This window comes from Melozone crissalis, unplaced genomic scaffold (genome assembly GCF_028551555.1).
Source record: "Melozone crissalis strain CALT ecotype California unplaced genomic scaffold, PUWL_Pcris_2 ptg000042l_1, whole genome shotgun sequence".
Taxonomy (NCBI): domain Eukaryota; kingdom Metazoa; phylum Chordata; class Aves; order Passeriformes; family Passerellidae; genus Melozone; species Melozone crissalis.
In genome coordinates, this window is record NW_026535820.1 from 51,842,439 (window position 1) to 51,863,588 (window position 21,150).

The following is a 21,150-nucleotide window of genomic DNA, read 5'->3' on the forward strand; positions in this document are numbered from 1 at the left end:
GGATATTAACACTGAGGAGATTGTGGAGTCACTTGGAAAAAGTGCTTCAGATGAGTCTGAACAGGCAAGCACCTAAATCTACAAGCCAGGAAAAGAAAATTGATTATTTCTGAGATGGCTGAGTGAGAAAAAACTAAAAGGATGGTGATTGCTGCATTGACTGCAAATTAATAATATCCATAATCATAATGGTGATCACCTAAAATGGCAATGAGATCAGATTTAAACAGCTTAGCATTTAAAGCTTCGGTGGTTCTCATGCCATTTTAATGAAAAGCATTCTACTTCTGCACATTTACAGCATTTTCAAGTAAGTACAAACATATCATTTGCCAGAATGATCAACATTATGTGCCTTCAGTCTCCAGACTGACTAAACAATTCTCCTCTTCTTGTAACTAGCAGACATGAGGAAAAGAGGCAAGCTACTGAGACTCCTGCTCTCGACACTGGAGTCGCTTGATTTAAAACTCCTTTCACTTTAACAGAGTAAGATTATGAGGCAATCAGTGCCTCCAAAAAAAGTGCTAGGTTAAAATATATTAGACCAGTTTTCCACTGACCAGTGTTTATATTTGCATATGGTCCCAAGAGACAGTGATCAAAATCCCGAACACTGGGAAACAACAGAGTATGGGAATGTTCTGTTATTTTTTTTTAATATCTCCATCACTAACAGGAATGTCAATAGAGATTTTCAGATTGTAGTAAGCTGACAGGTATGATGGGCAGACTAAAAAACAGGGATTTGATCCAGAGGGATATTGTGAGACCAAAAGAAAACTATTGGTCCAAAAATGTGAGCAAAAAAGTGTCCCTGTATTGGTCAGAGGCTAATTTAGTGAACTAGAAAGAATCAAAGAAATGTTTCTTCCAAAGACATCTGTGGATAGGAGGTAGAAGTACATTGTATTATTTTAATAATTTTTGGTATCTTGAGTGTTAGGTGTGTTAGGTGTGTTAGTGTTAGGAATTGGCCACTGCTACATAGATAGATGATGCAGACTAAAACCTCATAAAAGCTTCCAAAGTTATATTGCCTGTTTCTTTTTTAAAATTTCAAAATCAGCATGCTAAAATATACCACAGTTTTTACTGCAGTTACAGACTTGAGTTTTTTAATGCACAGAAAAACTGGATCTGACGACATGTAATCAAACTCCTCCACAAATTATGCTTGTGCATGTAAATGCAGCATCACCCTTTGGACAGAACCAGGGTAGTCACACAAAGCCAAGGGACTAATTAAATGTTAATGATCTGCTTCTTTTGTTCCCCCTTCTACCCAGCTTCCCAGAGCCACTCCTCTATTTCCACTTACAGATGCTGAAGTGCTAAATATTATCTCTGTGCTTGGGTTACATGGTCATGGGATTCAAAGAGATCTCACCCAGTGCACATTTGAGCAAGAAAGGGCCCGGGAGAACTCCCTCTACCTTTCTTTTTCTCCCACAGTGGACCTGTACAGGCTGCTCATGCCTCTGCCTGTCTTCTTGTATCACTTTTGGGATTGCTCATTGATTTCAGTGAATGCTTTTTTCTCACTTTCAAATTCAACTGGCAGAGGATAATTCATCTCTCGAAAATATTGCGAGGTGGAGACGATTGCAACCCTGTCTGGAAAGAGGGTGTCAAAGAGTATCTGCAAACAGAGCACAGAACATGGGGGAGTTATATTAAAAAGGGGAGGCTTTGCTCAAATCTTTGTTGATGGTTTATTTCTCTTAAGAACTGGAGCTCATATTAGTATATCACTGTTATCAGTTTCTAGTTTTCTGCAATCATGGCTGGTTTTCCATGGTGTTCAAAAGCAAGCCACCACTTTTAAAAGAAATATTGTCTCAGCTTTAGTTTTTAAAATTTAAGAAATAATTTTGGCAATATCTGTTATGCAATACTCCTATCATCTTTGAAATAGATAATTGAAATATTAACATGTCTTTGAATAATTTTAGCATTATATGGTTTATTTTTTGTTAAATAGGGGCCTGAGACATGCATCTATCTTTTACCACGTAAGTAATTAGATATACATCCTTCTCCTCTCATTTTAAAAAAATAGCTTGTTTTGCCTTTTGGTTAGAGCACGCTGATGGTGCATCACCTCTTCAGTGTTTCAGCTAAGTTGCTAAGCTACCTTAAGTCTGCTGCTTCCAGTAATGAAACCCCATCCCAAAAATATGAGTGGCAAGCACTAAAACAAATGTGCCCCAAGAGTGCAGAGCATAAGCAGAAGTTTGGAGGGGAGGGATAGCTGTGGGTGAGAAAAAAAGTGGGCTTTTCTTTCCATTGCTATAACCATTATTGCATTTTTATGACACATTCAGCAAAAAATAAAAGATGGAGCATCATCTGGATAGCTTCTAGGTGAAGAGAGCAAATGAAAATGCAAATGGGGGTGAGAATGGAGATAATGTACAGAGAAAGGGAGGAGCCAGGAGGCAAATAGACAGACAGATAATTGGATCAAATTCCCTGGAGGAAGCTTCTCTCTATTCTTGCCAGGCTCACCTAGGTCCATCTAAGTCGGTGAAGGGAGAGATCCCTGTGCTGTGGGCACTTCCAGCATGGAGAGATTCATGAAAGAAGGGATGCTGAGTGGCTACTGGGATAATTTGAAGATTACACATTTTCGGATGCAGGTGTAGAAAAGATAGGTTATCTGGGGAGATGCTGTTCTCCCACATCAGTCTTTATATAATTTTTCTGTAGTTCTATTCTTTAATGTTTGGGTGTGCATATCCTGTCTATGTCAGGAGTTAGTGAATACTGTATAGTGGCCTGAGGATCAGTAACTAGATAAAAAAAAATCTTTTTGAATTCTGGTTTGCATTATGTCTTGACAGGAAAGCAAATGTCACCCTTTCAGCAGCAAACTATTAAATTTCAAGCATGCTGCAGGTAAATGATGAATTCCAAACTGATAAATGTGGGATTTCCTGTGCCACAAGTTATTTTGTTTGTCTTGGTGGTTTATGTTTCAGTTTTATGAAGAAATATGTCTGAAGAAGGGCCCAGAAAATATTGACTGAGGCTTTTCTTCGGATATAGGTCTTAATAACCATAGGTCTACAGCAATCCGAATGTGAAAGTAAAATCACACTCCATCCTGATGCTCAGATGTTAAATACAGATGTGCTTCTACACCCATTCTGTCATCCTGTACCTCTTTATTAGCTGGTTCACTTTAAAACCAGCTAATGCACAGAAAATGAAAACATGTTGAGATTTTATAGGAAATAGATTTTTGCACCAGATACAGACCCCTCCAGAGCCTTACTGGTAGTCAACTGGAAACTTTCTTTCAAACAATTTCCTGGCAAACATTACTCTCAGGTGCAGTGACTGACTTTTCTATGGCCTTTAAAATCCATTTGTGCTTTAGGCTTTATTCAGCTTACTTGTTTTTCAAACATCAGTTGCAATGCTTGAAGATGTAACAGCAAAACAACTTTTGCTCTCTCTTCATGTTACTTTGGCATTATTTTATTCTTTATTCTCAAAGGCTTTTCCTGACACACTGCGCACAAACTGACTTTCAGCTCAAGCTCTGTAAGCCAGGGATATCCCTGTGCCTCTGGGGCTTCTGGGCCATGTGGATTTCTAGGAAATTTATTGAAGCTTTTGCATCATTGCCATTGTGTGAGCTCTATTTCTTACAGGTTCCAACTTTGTCTCCTGCAGATTTCTGTAATCTGTTCTAAATACTGCATTTTCTTTTTCTGCCCAATATCTTAATTCTTGATGGTGACAGGGCTTCTGCAATCAACTCCATCATTCTTTTCCTTCTCAATAATAAGATTACTAAGAAGTCTATTACCTGGGAAAAACTACTTTATTTAGGACAGTTTATTAAGCCATTTGTGACTTTGGATTGTGTTGGTTTTGGTCCTTATCTTGCCTCCATATCTTAAAAATTATAAGAATCTTACTAGAGAGTATAATGTAACATTGCAACACATCCTAGAAATGGACAGCTAAGGCATAGAAAAGTAGCAAGGCAAAGGAGATCTAGGAGAGAGAACGAAGACTAAAAATATATTCTTTTGCTTTCCTACCCTAATCTTATTTTGCCACACCTACAAAGCAGAACAAATTTGTACCACAGAAGGAGACAGAGTAAATCAGAATCTGAAAGCTAAAATCTATCACTTCAGCTGCAAGAATTCTGTAAGATTGCTAGTACAGTACTGAAAGTTTTGCTAATTGAAAATCAGCATTGAAATATTATTCTGAGAAGCTAAAGAAGAGAAGCAAATCTCTGGTAGCTTGTCTGCCTTCCTGTAGCTACTGGTAACTTGTGCTGCATGTGAACCCACTGTGCTGTGCCGTGCGATGTTTCGCAGAGGCTCAGAATCAGCAGCCCCTCCACTTTCTGCAGCTCCCGAGTCCCATTGGCTGGAAAGAAAAGCAGAGGCGGAGAGTGCCCTGAATATTTTTCTCTTCCACACACGGTGAAACAGGCAGACAGCATGCACTGCCTGGCAGTGAGACTGGTGCTTGCAGTTTGAAAAGAGCTCCTGCTCCGCAGCAGTCACTTGGGCATTTTATGGTCGCATCTCTTTGATGGAAAGCACCAAAAAGCCTTGCAGCATCCCAGTGAGCTAAAGAGGAACTGACCACATGGGAGGATCTGATGCACACATAGAGACTGTTGGGACTCTGTGACATAGATCACCAAGGTAAATGTGATGATGATCAGAAACTGTGTCTGTAAGGGTGTAAACCAGTTCTTCTGAGTATGAAATCTTATTTTTTTCACAGTAGTCAAAGTGTTCTGAACTGCTGCCTGCCTCAGTCATAGCTTATTTTACTTTTTTATTTCCCCCCCAAGCTGAAAAGCCAAAGAAGGTTTTCAAAGGAATGCAAAAGGAACGGGATTTTTAGAAGCAGGAAGCCAAAAGGGATCTCCATAAGATGAATTTCACCCAGCATCGTGGGACACTCCAGCCTCTCCATTTCTGGAACCACAGCTACAGACTGCACGGAGGAGCCAGCGAGCCCAATGCGAAGGGCCACTCCTCAGGAGGCTGCTACGAGCAACTCTTTGTATCCCCAGAAGTGTTTGTGACCCTGGGCATCATCAGCTTGCTGGAGAACGTCCTGGTCATTGTGGCCATAGCCAAGAACAAGAACCTCCATTCACCCATGTACTTCTTCATCTGTAGCTTGGCAGTGGCTGACATGCTAGTGAGTGTATCTAATGGATCAGAAACCATTGTCATCACGCTGCTAAACAACACAGACACAGATGCACAGAGCTTTACCATAAACATTGACAATGTCATCGACTCAGTCATTTGCAGTTCCTTGCTTGCATCAATTTGCAGTCTTCTCTCAATAGCAGTGGACAGGTACTTTACTATCTTTTACGCCCTCCAGTACCATAATATCATGACAGTGAAGCGTGTAGGGGTTATCATCACGTGCATCTGGGCTGCTTGCACAGTCTCAGGCATTTTGTTCATCATTTACTCTGATAGCAGTGTTGTCATCATCTGCCTGATCAGCATGTTCTTCACTATGCTCATTCTCATGGCATCCCTCTATGTCCACATGTTTATGATGGCTCGTATGCACATAAAAAAGATTGCTGTTCTTCCAGGGACTGGTCCTGTTCGCCAAGGGGCCAACATGAAAGGGGCCATCACTCTCACCATCCTGATTGGAGTTTTTGTTGTGTGCTGGGCTCCGTTTTTCCTACACCTGATTTTCTACATCTCCTGCCCCTACAACCCTTACTGTGTGTGCTTCATGTCCCACTTTAATTTCTACCTCATCCTCATCATGTGCAATTCCATCATTGATCCACTTATCTATGCATTCCGGAGTCAGGAGCTCAGGAAAACATTCAAGGAGATTATATGCTGCTGTAGCCTGAGAGGGCTTTGTGATTTCCCTGGCAAATATTAAACTGAATGGATGGATATGTTACTATGTACACAACAGGCAGCACAGATTTCCAAGCCTTTGGATCCTTTTCCTCAGCAGAATTTGGTTTAAATTTTAAGAGTGAGCACCTCTTTCTGTCTCTCCCTCCCCCCCATTCTTGTGTTCCATTCATGTGGAACTCATATTTATGTATAATATTCATGATGTCTATAATTTGTAATTTATTTGGCTAGAAAGAGCAGTAGCATTTCATGCCAATTTGTAAGTAAGCAAATAAATGTATTGATGAATGTGAAATAGTAACTAACATGAGCAGCTATATATTCCAACTGCTGACAAAATAAATATCTTGCCTGATTTACAGTACACTTTGGCTGATATTGTTTCTTATTCTGTTGAAGCAATTATAGTATCAACTACATTGTATTCAGCTAAGAATAGAGCATATGCTTCTACATTAGTGGATTAAGGGTTCTCTGGAATTAGAAAGCAGATTTTTCAGAAAGGCTAGTGAAGCCAACAAGTTGTATTTATACATTTTGAACCTTCTTGTTTTGCTTCCCAGCGGGAATTCTATTTTTTGTTATAGTTATTGCCCACAAGAAGATTTTTCAAACACTTGCTACACAGCCAGTTGAATGCTTGGGCTTTGGGCTGGGTTTGTCTTCAAGGTGATTGCTGTATGTATAAGAGTACCTTTTTACAAAATTTAAATTGCTCCCTGGAGCATCAAACAGTCCTCGATATATCTACTAGACTGGCATCAAGGCAAACTAGCTCCCTCCATTCAGCCATGAAACAGGCACAATATTAACTTTGACAGTGCCTGCAGCAGTGCAAAAATTTGCCGACAGATTTAGCTGGTGAAGATAAAGAGAGAAGTTCAATTGGAACACTCAGTCCTTGTTCTGAGGTGCTGTGGGGAATAAGGACTCTGTGCTCCAGACGAAAGTACATCTTCGTTGAAAACAAGCTGCCCTGTATTGTGAAGTGTGTTGTGAGCAGATGGGATCCACTGCCAGGATCTTTACACAGGAGTGAAGGCAGGTGTTAATTTGGTCTGAGCACCTCAGCCTATACTGTGGACCATGTGGGCTTTGGAGGGGCAATGCTGTCACATGGAATGAGTGCCTGCTGAGGAGTCTGGCTACCCATGCTCAGCATCATTCACATTTGCAGGCACCTACTCTCTGCCTCAGTTTCACCTTAAAATTCCACTCTCTTCACAGGTTGTTTTAAGGACCTGGTGTTAGTAATTTAGGGGGCATTTAAAATACAAATGTGACTACACAGGGTTCTGTGAAGGTATCCCTTAGTATCTGGACCATATCAGCTTCTATACAAATAGAAAAAAAGTAATTTATTTATTCCAAGAAAGTATAAAACATAGTGAAATTTGTAGAAAGCCTGGAGAGTTCTGGTTTAAAAACTCAAAATTAAAACACGACTCAGGCTTTAAACCTGACTATTTGCTTTTCACCAAGATGAACAGTGAATGAATGAAAAACAGGATGATCAGTCCTATTTATTTTCCTGGAAGCAGATTGTTCTCTCCAGCTGCTAGTTTCTTCATCAAAGAAAAACATACAATGAAAAGCTATTCAAAGAGACCAATGGTTGCTCTCTCGGATTCTCCAGACAGAAGCTGATATTTCAGTTGTGGGTAACTTTTCAGGATATTGTAAAACTACATTTGCTCCTCTCTTAAAGAGCATGAAGGACTTAGGGTGAGTCTCAGTGGTTTTAACTTCAACTATTTATAGGAAGAGCAAGAAAATAATTTGACTTTGTGCACTGAAGTCTCTTGGTAGACCAACAGCACCAACATCAGGTCTCCTACAGCCTTCTCTTGTGCTTGGGCCAATCCATGGGCCTTGCTGCTTGCACCACCACTATTGCCTTTCGTCAGTTTTAAAAATTGTATTTCCACATCATAACAGTCACAGTGTTAAGGGTATTGAAATATATTTACTACATTAACTCTGCTATTTTCTTGTGGAAGAAACTATAAATGTTTCAATAATACCTGGTTCCACTGGGTATAGAATAAAAAATGCCAAAGGAGGAGAACTAAAGTCCAAGCAGAGAAAGAAATGAATGCATTTAAATTAATATTCTATCCAAAAATCCAGTGGGCTTTACTAAAGGCCTTTCCTTCTCCCACAAGACACAATACAAAAATGCTCAAGTAGTAATGAAAGAAAATACTGTTGCCAGTTTTAACAAGGCATAAATCCTACTTGATCTTTGCTGTGCCTTTCTTTGTATCACTGTTTTAGGACTGTAAATTATGACACTGGGGGCTCCAGCTTTTCCTTTTGTAGTTCATGGGTGCAGAGAGGGCCCCTAAGAAAGTGACCAAAGAGTAAAATACTACCTTAGGTGCTCTGGATATTACTTTGAAAGTCTATTTCTCCCCTTCAGATACACAAGAGCAGATACCTCTGATTTCTGAAGAGGCTGTTTTTCAAAAAACCCAGTGTGTATCTCTTTAATACTTATTTGGACTAAGACTAATCAAGGCAGTTGTGACACCATTAGGTTCTAAATTTCATTTATAAATATAAATTCTAAAACTAGCTTATTCTAGAGCTTTAGCAGCTGTGAGCCTGTTTAGCAGCACTTCTTTCTTTATTTCATAATGATAAATGTATATACATATTTTTAATGGAGTTTCTAATTAAAGAAACTCCATTAAAAGAAACTTCATCTAATTAGGAGAACTTTTTCATTTCATGGTATCATTTTGGAGAGTGCAATTCATTGAAATTGTTGGAACACCAGCTACATAGATAATTTTTCTATTCCAAAATAGTCTGTTTCTTCTGAGTAGCTGAATCAGTTTGCCAGAACCATAGGAATTATTGTTGCAAAAGATAAATAAATTAATCTAGCTTGTTGGAGAGTGGGAGGAGTGGAGGATTATTTTCCACAGTCAATTTTCTGGAGCTTTGTTCTTCTATTTGAAAATATTCCAAGAAAATTTGTGATTTCTTTCTTTAAATGACTAGGACTGCAATTGCTTTAGCACTTAACATTTTGGTCATGTTAGGTAACTGTAGTGGGCTGACCCTGGCTGGATGCCAGACACCCACCAAAACTTCTCTCTCATTCTCCTCTGCAGCTCGTCAGGGGAGAGAAAATATAACGAACGATTCATGAGTTGAGATAAGGACCAGGAGAGATCACTCATGAATTATTTGCTCATGAGCAAAACAGACTTGAATTAGGGAAATTAATTGAATTTATTACTAACAAAATCAGAGCAGAATAATGACAAGTAAAATACGATCTTAAAAAAACTTTCCCTCTACCCCTCCCTTCCTCACTCCCTCCCAGCTCTACCTCCTCCCTCCCAGGGGCACGAGGAGACAGGGAATGGGGCCTATGGTTGTTCCTTCAACTGCCCAAGGAGAGTAATCCTTCCCCTGCTGCACCACAGAGTCCCTCCCACGGGAGACAGTTCTCCGTGAACTTCTCCAATGTGAGGCCATCCCACAGGCAGCAGTTCCTCACAAACTCCTCCAGTGTAGGTCATTATTCCACAGAGAGAAGTCCTTCAGGCACAGTCTGCTCCAGCATGGGATCCCCATGGGATCACAAGTCCTACCAGGAAACTTGCTCCACTGTGGGCTCCTCTCTCCACAGGTCTACAGCTCCCAGCAGGAGCCTGCTCCAGCATGGGTTTCCCGCAGGTTCAGAGCTCTCTTTTGGGCATCCCCCTGCTCTGGCGTGGGTCTGCAGGTGGATTTTTGCACTCCCATGGACCTCCATGGGCTGTAGGGGAGCCTGTGATCCAGTGCCTGGAGCACGTCCTGCCCCTCCTTCTCCACTGACCTTGGTGTCTGCAGAGCTGCTCATCACACATGTTCTCACTCTCTTCTTTGGCAGCAATTAGATCTGCACATTAGATCCGTAACTTCTTTTCTTCTTCTTCTTAGATATGTTGTGTCAGAGGAGTAGCCATGGTTTCTAACGAGCTCAGCCTTGGCCAGCATCAGGTCTGTCCTGGAGCTGTCTGGCATTGGCTCTGCCAGACCTGGAGGAAGCTTCTGGCAGCTTCTACAGAAGCAGCTGATGCAAACCAAATACAGCAGCAATGGCATGTCCTTCTGCAGCAAGGAAATGGTTTTGTCTCCACTTTACAGGTGTAAGGATTTACATTTTTAATTCTGCTGGAAAACAGAGTCTAATGGATTTATTCATCCTCCTAGAATGAAGCCTTTTCCTGAGCTAGAAATTGATGGTAGTGTTCTCCACATTTTCCCAATAAGTGACTTAAATTTTGCACAAAAAACTTTTGAAGGAAATGTCTTTCTTCTTCAAGAGATACATTTCCTTAGCTTTGAAGTAGTTTTGTAACGAAGCAAAAGACTCCGAAAAGCACTTAGAGGATGTAGTTGATCGCAGTACAGCAGATTTTGAATGATGACCCAAAATGTCTTTTACACCTGAAACATGCTGTTATCTGGAAGCAAGAATAAATGCTCTAATAGATTCACATTATTAAACATGCAGCAATACATTCAGTTATGCCTTTTAAAGATGTGTGGTGTACATGTTATTAATGCAATCCAAAAATTCCTCAGTTGCCATTAAACTGATCCTGTTATACAGTGTGTTTATTGAGGCCTCCCTCATCCTCAAACCTAATTCTGGTGAACTTTGATGTTATTTATAACACACTGTAATGCTTATAGGCTTGCATAAGAATTGCAGTCTCAATCCCACTGGAAGGAACTGTACCCTTAGGCATGAAATCTTAATTGTTTATCCAGAAATTACCTTAGATTTTAACTTAATATTCTGATCCCTTTCATCAAATCTCAAATATCATAAAGTTTCCCTTTTGCATAAAATACTTCTCTCACCAAAAAAAGTCTTCACATGTCATAGGAGTCCTCAACTACAACTATAGATGCTCATTGTCATATAAGCCAAGTTATGAATTAACCTTTCTTGGATTTTTCCCCTTTTTTCCCAATGGTTCTGTTTTCCTAGATGTTTTCCAAATTTTTCCTCACTTTGTGCACTTACAAAGACATTTTCAGATCATCCCCTTCAAGTTTTTAATGTAAAAGTATTAATCTGTTCTGCTTTTACTGGTTTTGCTCCCTTGAAAATATTGTTAATTCGTTTCAATTATTAGCCTTCATGCTTGGTTTATTTCTGTATTTGTGTATTTCTACACTGCCATCAATTTGAGTTTTCCAAGTCACGCCCTGTCTGCATGGTGTGGCTGACTTTGCTCCCCAGCAAAACCTCACCCAGTTGCTTGCTCATGCCCCATGAGTGGGATGAGGGGAGAAAACAGGAAGAACAGAAATGAGAAATCTCACGGGTCTGGATGAAAACAGGATTATCACTTATCAATCACTATCACAGACAAAACAAACTTGATTTGGGAATAATTAATTTATGAAAAATTAAAATATTTGCTTAGTGGTTCAGCTAGTAGGAAAAAAAATACAAATGTTAAAATTACACCATTCTTCCTCAGGCCTTCTTCTCAGCTACAACCTCACTCCTTCGCTGCCAACTCTTCCACCTTCTCCCCAGAACATCACAGGGGATGGAGAAGGAGGGGCTGCAGCCAGTCCACATCAGCTCCTCTCTGCCACTTTTCCCCCCTGAGATGAACAAATCAGCACAAAATGCTCCTTTCTTGGGCTCTTTCCTTCTGAAGAGCTGCCATTATAGAGTTTTGAAATCTGTTATTAGCTTCTCATTAATGTCTTTGAATCTTATCTTATTTCTATTATCTCCATCCTCAAAAATATCCACCTTTCCTAACTGATGCTCATTCTTTGTGTGGAAATGGCAGCCAGACTTGTACCACCAGGTTCTGTCCCTGGCACATCCCTCTGGACCCAGCCCTGCAGGACTGGCAGGCGAGGCTGCAGCCCCTCTGTGAGCTGGGGCTCCATTGTAAATCTTGCTTGTGTTGTGCCATGCATTGATGAAAAGTCATTCACATATTCTCTCAGGTGGCCAAATGAAAACCAAAAATGATGTAGGTTTGCAATTTTCTATATTTAAATATATTTGAAACAAGCATGAAATAGCTTTATTCTTTGTAAAGGCAGTGGGTGAGCAAAAAAACAGCAACCATTTTGAAGTGCAGAGGAATTAAAACATATTATGAAGATAATATTTGCTATACAAATAGCTTGTCTTGCCATAATATCTCTGTGAATTTCTGAGATTTCTTCTAATGCAAGCTCAGGTCATTCAGAGTTCAACAAACACCCTTCAAGTACATCATAAAAAACACTCAGTGAGGTTTCTAAAGCTGTATTCAGTACAGCCTGAAAGCTGATTTATAAAAAAAAAAAAAAAAAAAAAGGCAAAACTTCGTTTTCTGCTGGAAGGGGGAAACAAAAGATGATGTCTGAATTAAAAAAAAATAAGCAACCAAAAAACAACACATTAAATTGCTAGCATCGAGGTAATCACTTTTCATACTCTCCCAATTTAGCCTTTTCCAAGTGGTGGACTGAAAGTTTTCTGGATAACAGGAACTATGCAGATATCTCCCCAGAGATTTAACTGCCTGTGTACTAACCTGCCAAGTTCTGATTGACTCGAGGGTTTTTACATTAAGGCATTGAAAGTCATCTTGCAGTGTGCACCATACATTATCACTGATGCTTCCAATTATCTGAATACACAAGCAACCACAGCAAGACTGGAAAAAATCCTGTCTGTGCATGAAGACAAATGCAAATAATTCAGGTTTGATAAAAACAAATCTTTACTTATTATCCCAAAGTTTTTGCTGGGGAGATGAGGTGAATGTAATTGCTTTCCTATTCTTATTATCTTCAGCTTCACCCAAGGAAATACAGTGCTCAAAATAATACAGACAAACCTAATTATCCCCCTAAGACAAGGACTGTGCTTCTCTGTAAGAACTATCTCCAGGTCAAATAGGATGTTATTCTATGCAATACTAAAGGTGTTGCAGGTAGAAATTTTCCTTATTTGTGTACAGTATACCAGTGTACACCAGTATCCCTCAGTTTGGGACTATTCATCACCAAATAGCTGCCCAAAGCAAAGGACTCAGAGTGAATCTTCTGAGGAGTCAGCTGAAGCAAGAGAAAACCCATTTTCATTTTTTTCAAACTTCATTCAGACTTGAAAATCTGCTTTCATATCAGGAATTCAATATCCAACATTTTGGCATTTCAAGGGAGATTAAATGGATTTGGACTGTAAATTCTGTTCTGGCCCCAGCATGGAGAATCCATATCTGCCAAGCATTCTTTCAGGAAATCCCATGTTTCTCACTGCCTTAGAGGAACCAGGTGACCCCAGCTGTTCTCTTCCCTGAAAGCAAGGGATAGCACTTGTCTGTCTAAGGAAAAGAGGGTATTGGTAAAAACTCAGAGGTAAAATCTGAGCAAACTAATTTGATTTTCGTTCAGGTTATTTTCTAAAGATGGTTTCATGCTCTTACAGGCCTTTGAAGGGGCCATGTTTCACACATATCTTTGTACTAACTTCAGAACTACTGTCCCAGTAAGAGCTTTGTCAGTAATATAATCTGGGCTAAAATGAAAGGACTGTGGAACTTCGTACACCCTGTGCATACCATAAAGTGCATATATTTTTAGCCAGATATTACCTAAGATTTAAGAAGAATTTACTTACTTCTGAATACCATAGAGAACTAAATATGCTGATTTTGGATGCCACAAAGTTAAGATCCTTTGTGTATCCAAATATCCTGAAAGCTGGAATATCCTTTGAGTATTCAAATATTGTGGTCACTTTATGAAACCTCAGTTCCTTCTGCCACATGCAGTGCCTGAGTTATCAAACACAGAATTATAAACAGGGCACCATCTGATCCATTCCCAGCTTTTAAGATTCTTTTGATCTCAACTGTTTTAGCTCTGAAAGAAATGTTGTGATGGTCTGCATAGATTGGAAATGTTCATGAAGCTTTACATCACATCATTTGGCTGTATGTAGATATTGAAAAATACTGTCATGGTCACTAATGGGATGAAGAGTCCATTTCTCCCTTCAAATAAGTGTAATTTTTTGATTTGTCTGTGGGAGTAAAATCAATGAAGTGAATAAGGTGCTGTCTTGTCAAGTGAAATTTAGATAAAAACAGGCTGTTTAAGACAGAGTGTAGGATGCTGTTTTACTCTTAATGAGGCAAATTAGGTTTTCTGATGAAGACCTAATGGAATCCTAGGCTACATCAAAAGCGGCATGGCCAGCAGGTGATTCTACCCCTCTGCTCTGGTGAGACCCCATCTGCAGTGCTGCATCCCAGCAGCTCTGAGATGCCCAGGAAGAACATGCACCTATAGGAGCAAGTTCAGAGGAGGCCATCAAGGTAATCAGAAGGATGAAGCTCCTCTCCTGTGAGGAAAGGCTGATAGAATTGTGTTTGTTCAGCCTGGAAAAGGAAGGCTTTGGGATGACCTAATTCTGGCCTTCTGGTACCTGAAGGGAGCCTACAAGAAAGGTGGAAAGGGACTTTTTCAAGGGCATGTAGTGACAGGACAAGGGGTGATGGCTTTAAACTGAAAGACAGTAGGTTTAGGCTAGGTATTATAAGGAAATGCTTTATTAAGAGAGTGGTGGGACACTGAAAGAGGTTGCCCAAAGAAGTTGTGGACACTCCATTCCTGGAAATGTTCAAGGCCAAACTGGATGGAGCTTGGAGCAACCTTGTCTAGTGAAAGGTGTCCCACCCCATGGCAGAGGGATTGGAACGAGATGAAAGGTCCTTCCAATCCAAAACATGATTTTATGTCTCTATGATTTATCTCCTGGGCATTTTAGTTTGCAGCTACAGAGATACTTTGGGAAGAGCTATCACTTCAAATATCTGTATTTTAACACTGCCAGCACATGCACTTGTGACAAAAATAATTACAATTGGTTTTGATGTTCCATCAATCATGGAGCTGGATCTTAAACATCTGCCATCTTTATCCATCTTTAGCTTCAATCTTGTGATTGCTATTCAAATATTGGGACACTCAAGAGATAAAGGTGTAGGTGCTTAATGGAAAATTTTAATTTATTCTGAAAAATATAATTTTAACTGTCATTTAGAAACTCATTTAGTTCTGAGCTCAGGAAACTCCAAAGAGTTGCTCAGGGAGATGAAGAATTTTTTATGTATCTGGGTAAACAAAGAAAAGCAGAGTTCTGAATTTGTGTCCTGAGTTACAACCTTCTCCCCCTACACATTGTGGCTACAGCAGGTTAGCCAGCCAGTGCCTTATGAGACACTGTGAAAATGTGTCTTCATAAGGCCTTAGTTCTCCTGCAGGATATGGAAAGAAGAGGTAAAATGCATTCACAACATTTCTTACCTTCCTGTGTTGCTTTAAGAAATAACAAAAAAAATTCTTGTGGGAAAATGTAATTTACTACAAAATCATTAAGTGCTTATCTAAGTCAGAGGGACTCTGAGTTCCTTTTGGGCTATATTTCTTGCCTTCAGAGATTTAGTGTCTTAACCTGAATATTGTAGTCATCATATATTCTTTCTTCCTTCCCCTAAATAATATCAGTGAAACTTCCTGATTCACTGTATCTGCTGCCTAATGAAAGAATTCAAAATGCAGCCAGAAGTTATGATGTCTGTTTGGTATCCCTCTTTTCTGTTGCAGAGCCTTTGCAGATGACCAGGAAATCTCAGCTGCAAACATTAATTTCTTAATGATGAAAACAGGGGCAAGAAAAAACATTTGTACATGTTCTTCCATTCATTTTCTGGTTTAAAGGCATCCAACATCTTCTTGTGATGCAGTTGCTATGGCCTCTGTTTTAACAAAGGATCAGCCTCAAAAAGATTGGATGTGACTTAGGTAAAAAATGAAATAAAACCAACTCATCAGAATAATATTGCTTCTGTAAATCTGACAGCTACTTAGGCTCAAAGTGAAGTGCTAGCTGTACAGTAAGCTGTGACCTGGTGGCTCCAACTTCAGCTTATAATAGTATCTGTTGCAGAGGCCATTTTTTTATTTAATTTCATGAAGGAACACATAAAGGTGATACAAAGAGATAAAAATTGGCATATCTTTCAAAATACAGGTACTCTTTTTTTCTTATTAGATGCTGGGACTGCAGAATGAAGATTCTGTCGTTTTGCCTTTTTTTTTTTAATAATATTTTCCATTTTATTAGCTCAGATTCTTAAAAGGCTTTAAATATCCTGGAGACTTCTAATTAGAAGGCCAAAAAGAGATCTGAGAGGGAAATAATTTTGTAGGCCAGATAACTCTACCTTGAGATTCTTTAAATATTGAGTAGAAAATGTTTCCTCCTGATTAATCCTACCTCATAATTAATTTATCTATGTTTCACTTTCACTTTTTCAAAATGGAGCACTAATGTGAGTAACAACAATTCAGGGGTTAGAAGTAATTTAGAAATGCCGAATGTTTTAATACTAGATGTCAACTGCAGCATAGGGTGCATCCTCAGGACAGCTGAATGTACAAAGCTCTGGTTACTGAAGAGTGCCCAGGGAAGCAACTTTAGTGCCTGACAAACAGGGGCAGAAGCTGCTCTTTGACCTCAGACCTATAAAGCTCCTTAACTTACAAATCCCTCCATCTAATGCTCCAGCCATAACACCTACTAAGAGAAAAAATAAACCAGACAAAACAAAAAACCAAACAAAATCAATCCTATCTGTCACATGTGTGCATTGAGATGGTAAATTTTTTTGCATGCATTTTAAATGTTTTAATTCCCTAGGGGCAGCTAGCCAGAGGAAAGAAAGCATTCCAATATTCTGTGCTAGGTGAAGAACTTCACTCTGGTTGTATTATACTGATGCATTTCTAAAATAATTCCTTACAAGCATATCTTTTGGCTGACACAGTTTCTTGGGTGACACCTCCAAATTCTTTCATCCTTTGTCCTGTGTTGCCCTCTCCAAGTTCTATATCTGCCAGGAAAGGAAAGGTGGCCATGTCTTCAGGAGGTAACACTTCAAGGACTGTGCTCTCTTGCTGCACATCCTGACTCAAAAGAGAAAATTTCTAAAGCATAACCCTTGGTGATAGAGGCAGCTGGAGACTGCTTTGTATGCCACAGACTCAGTATTAGCTTAATGAGTTTGCAGTTCAGGGCAATGGTCAATTCCTTTTTCAATTACAACTCTGCAATTCAAATGAAATAATGAGAACAAGCAACATTTTTTAATAAAGAAACTGATTTTTAAAATCAGTTTGAGAAAGAAAATGTGTGAAGTTGTTTTCTTTTCTCACAGCCTTTGCATAGCTTGAGGAATAGTCTGGCTTTATAGCAATCCTGAAGGGATCATGCAGTCCCTCTCCAAAATCTGCTCCTTTCGGCAGTCTTAGCTGGGATCACTAAAATGACTGAAAGGAATTGCAGTTTCAGGATCCAGGTGATGAATAATTTTCCCAGCTTCCTGTCCTATGAAGTATAATACACAGAGCATTTGTCTGTGAAGCTGGGGAGATTTATCATCTCCTCAAGGACTTTCCAGTCATGTTTCTGGGCTATTACTGTGCTTCAGAGATCACGTAATGCTTTAACATTACCAGTCCAAAAAGCACAAGATGAGCTTCTGAGCTTCCATTTATTGTTGCTCTATAAAGGAAACACAGAGAAAATTTAGTTCCAAGGTGAACCTTAAGATAAAATGGCCTGAAATTGGTAAAGATTTCAACTTCTGAAAGGACTGATACCTAAATAAGTTGAGCAATTAAGACACTATGAGGAACAGGACTGTAATCTCTTTGGCTAGAAACAGAGATTCAGAGAAATTTACTGAAGAGTTCCCTGTTACAAAAGTACTGATATTTAACAGGTGCTAACTTTGATAGGCGCAGACAATAGGACATTGGAAATAAGCAGAAAAGCATTCACTTTTCTATATACATATAGCTTAATGATTGCTTCTAATGAGAACCTGACTTCTAATTATACTAACAAATGTACTTTGCTGAAGCCTGCTCTCAAAATCAATTTTGAAAGAAAGATAACAATGCAACTTGATTCAGGAAATATTATCTATTTTTTTTAGGGTTTCCTTTGCACTGCTTTTACTGCTTAATTCACTTGGCTGTCCTTAGCCATGTTTTCTATGCTACCATATCTGCAGCATTTCAGGGCAGACACCTTACGTACATTTTACTTACATTCCCAAAATTCTCCCAGGTGCCAACTACAGGAATCTTAGACAAGCCAGAAGTGCAAAAGTAAGAAATGCATTTCAACTCTAAAGCAGTTACTTTATTTCTTAGATTTTCGGCCATAAGATCAGTGCAATTTGGAACTCTTGCTGCAACAGCCCAATAAGATTGTGATGTTGACTAGAACAAGTCTGCAGTAGATTATTTTAAGTATATTGCATGAATGTCAGATTGTCCCAAAATCATTGTCCCTTTACATCTGTGCTCATCTGTTTTGGTATATTGAAGTCTTCACTAATTTTCTAGCATATGGGAGTTTGTTTTTGCTTAATAAAATCTTTACACCCCTGCTCAAACCTAATGGAATAAGTGTTCTGTAAAACTTTCCTAGTGATACATCAGATTCGTTAAATGATTTCACAAAATTATGATGACCTCTTTCAAGTGATTTAGCACTCCTTGTATACTATTTTCTTGTATGTAAAAAAAAATATAAAATAGATTAACTGCTCTGCATGTTTAGCCAGAGTTTTATTTATTTTATTTCATTTAAAAAGAAAATATTGGTTACATTAGCTCCTAAATCCTGCAACCACATTGGATCCCACTGTACTTTACAGTGCTTTACAAAAGCATGATAAACAAACACTATCTCAAAGACTATTTGTAAAGTAAGTAATATCTATATAATTTGGTGAAAGGGCACACACAAACACACGCACGCACGCACACACACACACACACACACACACATCACATATAACACGCATATATAAAGTAGTTATTAGTACTGAAGTACTGAAACAGTGGAAGCTGGATTTTTCTGGTATGTTATACACTACTGCAAAAATTTCCTAGGAAAGTAAAATAAATTTAATTTCCTAGGAAATTCAAATAATTGCTCTAAAAGATATCTCTCTCTAAAAGATTCTCCCTCTCACCACTCCCTCTCTTTCCTTCAGAAGTCTCTGCAGCTTTTGGGGTGAGGGTGATAAAAGCATTGGCAGGGAATCCACAATAAAGTTCCTTTTTTTCAATGATAAGAATCAGAATGCATCATCTCTTCATCCTAAAGTATTGTGGAAACTGATGAGAATTCAATACAGTGGAAGGAAGAATAACAATAAGTATTTAGAGATTATAAACGTCCTTGTGAAAGTCTTTGGTCCAGTTCTGGTCCCTTTGTTGTGGCTAGGAAACCTGAGCTGACTTTGGTGAAGTATGAATTTCACCTCTGACATTTAAATAACACTGTTGTTCACAGTTACTGGGAATACAGAAAGTGCAATATAAAATGAGAATAACCTTTGCACCAAAGTTTTCATCCCAAATGCAATATTCTCTGATGACATCTCATCATTTTTTTATCCCTGTTAATGTCAGAGTGACCACTTGAAAGACCCCAAAGGTCCAGGTGCTATTTGCTAGTTTCTACATGATCATAAAAATGAGATTCTAAAAGCTCCTCAGAAACCTCTGTCTTAACCTCCCTTTATCTCTTTTTCTTCCCATGATTGATTCTTCCCCAGTAAGTTGGACTGTATATTGGCTGCATACTATTCTTTCCTCAACAATTCTTCCTCTATTTTTTTTTCCCATGCTTCTGTTTATCCCACCAGAGGTTTCCTTCCTGGGAGGAGCTGAGCATGCTTAGCTGGAAGGCATGTTTGGGCAGGCAGAAAAGCAGCACTGCAGCTAGGGAACACATGTTGCAGCTCCAGTGTGATGGAGAGAGGGGTGGGTGTTTGGCTGGGGAAAGGGGGTTCTCTCCCTTTTCTTCAAGGTGCAGAGGGAATAGTGCAAACCGTGTTGCAGTTCAGGAAGGTACAGAAAAGTGGTGGTGAGAGCAAGTGTGGGAAAAAGTAGAAGGTACATTGTTGCCAATTTTAAAATTTCCTTTAATGCATCCTGTGCAGCAGAGCTGTGCCCAAAAGGTCATTGTTGTGACAAAGCACACTATGGAAGAATGACGAAGAACATGACTTCTAGAGACTGACAGCTTTTTCCAGGAGCTTCACTTAAAGAAAGGTGCAGATAGCATCACTTCAAAGCTCTGACTAGCTCTTCACACAATGCTGCCCACCACAATCTCTTTACAACTACATAAACCCAAGCGTGGAAAAAAATTTCACTCTTACGAGTAACTTTCTATGGATTCTTGGGGTTTAGTTGAAAAAGAAATGTTTTTCTCTATCAAAGTCAGCAAGTACATTAATGTTGTTCTTCTTCCACTGCTTTCACTTTTTTAAAGCTTCATCTGAGGTTTATCTGAAGTTTCTAGTGAAAGGATTTTCAATGTTTTCCAGAAAAAAATGAAAAAAGGCATATTTTTCAAAGCAGTTTCCTGTGAGATTAGAAAACAAAACATTAGATATTGATTCAAAATTCAAAGCTGAATCTTTAGGCAGAACCAACAAATATTACTTATCACAAATGCAGCTTCTCTTTGGCTGGCTGGAATGTCTTCTCACATAATTTCAATAACATTTCTATTTCAAACAAGTGAATTGCCACATTTTGAATGCATTTGATATTAAGAGAATACTGATATTAAGAGAATATGACCTTGAGAGATATTAAGGGAATATGACCTTGCTATAAAATTTCAAACCATTTCTAAAGAAGCCTGGATTTCTTATGAATGGGTTAAATTCCTGCTCTATTTGAATATGCTGACTTTATTAGGTTTAATTTATATCAGTATCTCTGTACTGAAAAAAAGTAGTTGCTTTTTTTAACTTGTGATATTTCTTAGATAACAGAAAATCAATACTTAAGGAAAATAGATGCAATGCATCACATCTGTAAGAGCTTTATTTATTACTGTGACAACATGTAAATAAAGGTAATATTTAGAGGTCTTTTAGGCAAAAGCTTCACAATGAAAATGTAACAGTTATTTAAGGCACTTTTCATTGTGCTTTTAATGCGTAAATTTTGCCGTCGACAAGATATATACAGACATGAATGGAACGGGACACTCCGAATCAGTGTCATGAGCTGTTTATTTCACACATCAGTCTCAGTACTTTGTTAGGACAATGGAGACAGAATATGTTTCCAGCTCTCTGATTCAAATGGAATGCCAAGGAAACGTCACGTTACA

The 21,150-nt window shown here is 38.9% G+C and overlaps 1 protein-coding gene across 1 annotated transcript; it reads left to right on the top strand.

Annotated features, from left to right (window-relative positions):
- The first annotated feature begins 4,515 nt into the window (after positions 1–4,515).
- MC4R (melanocortin 4 receptor) lies at positions 4,516–5,913 on the top strand. The gene is made up of 2 exons (XM_054285078.1): positions 4,516–4,682; positions 4,835–5,913. Exon 2 carries the CDS (start codon positions 4,918–4,920, stop codon positions 5,911–5,913), a length of 996 nt encoding a protein of 331 aa, XP_054141053.1. The 5' UTR covers positions 4,516–4,682; positions 4,835–4,917.
- Positions 5,914–21,150: the final 15,237 nt, after the last annotated feature.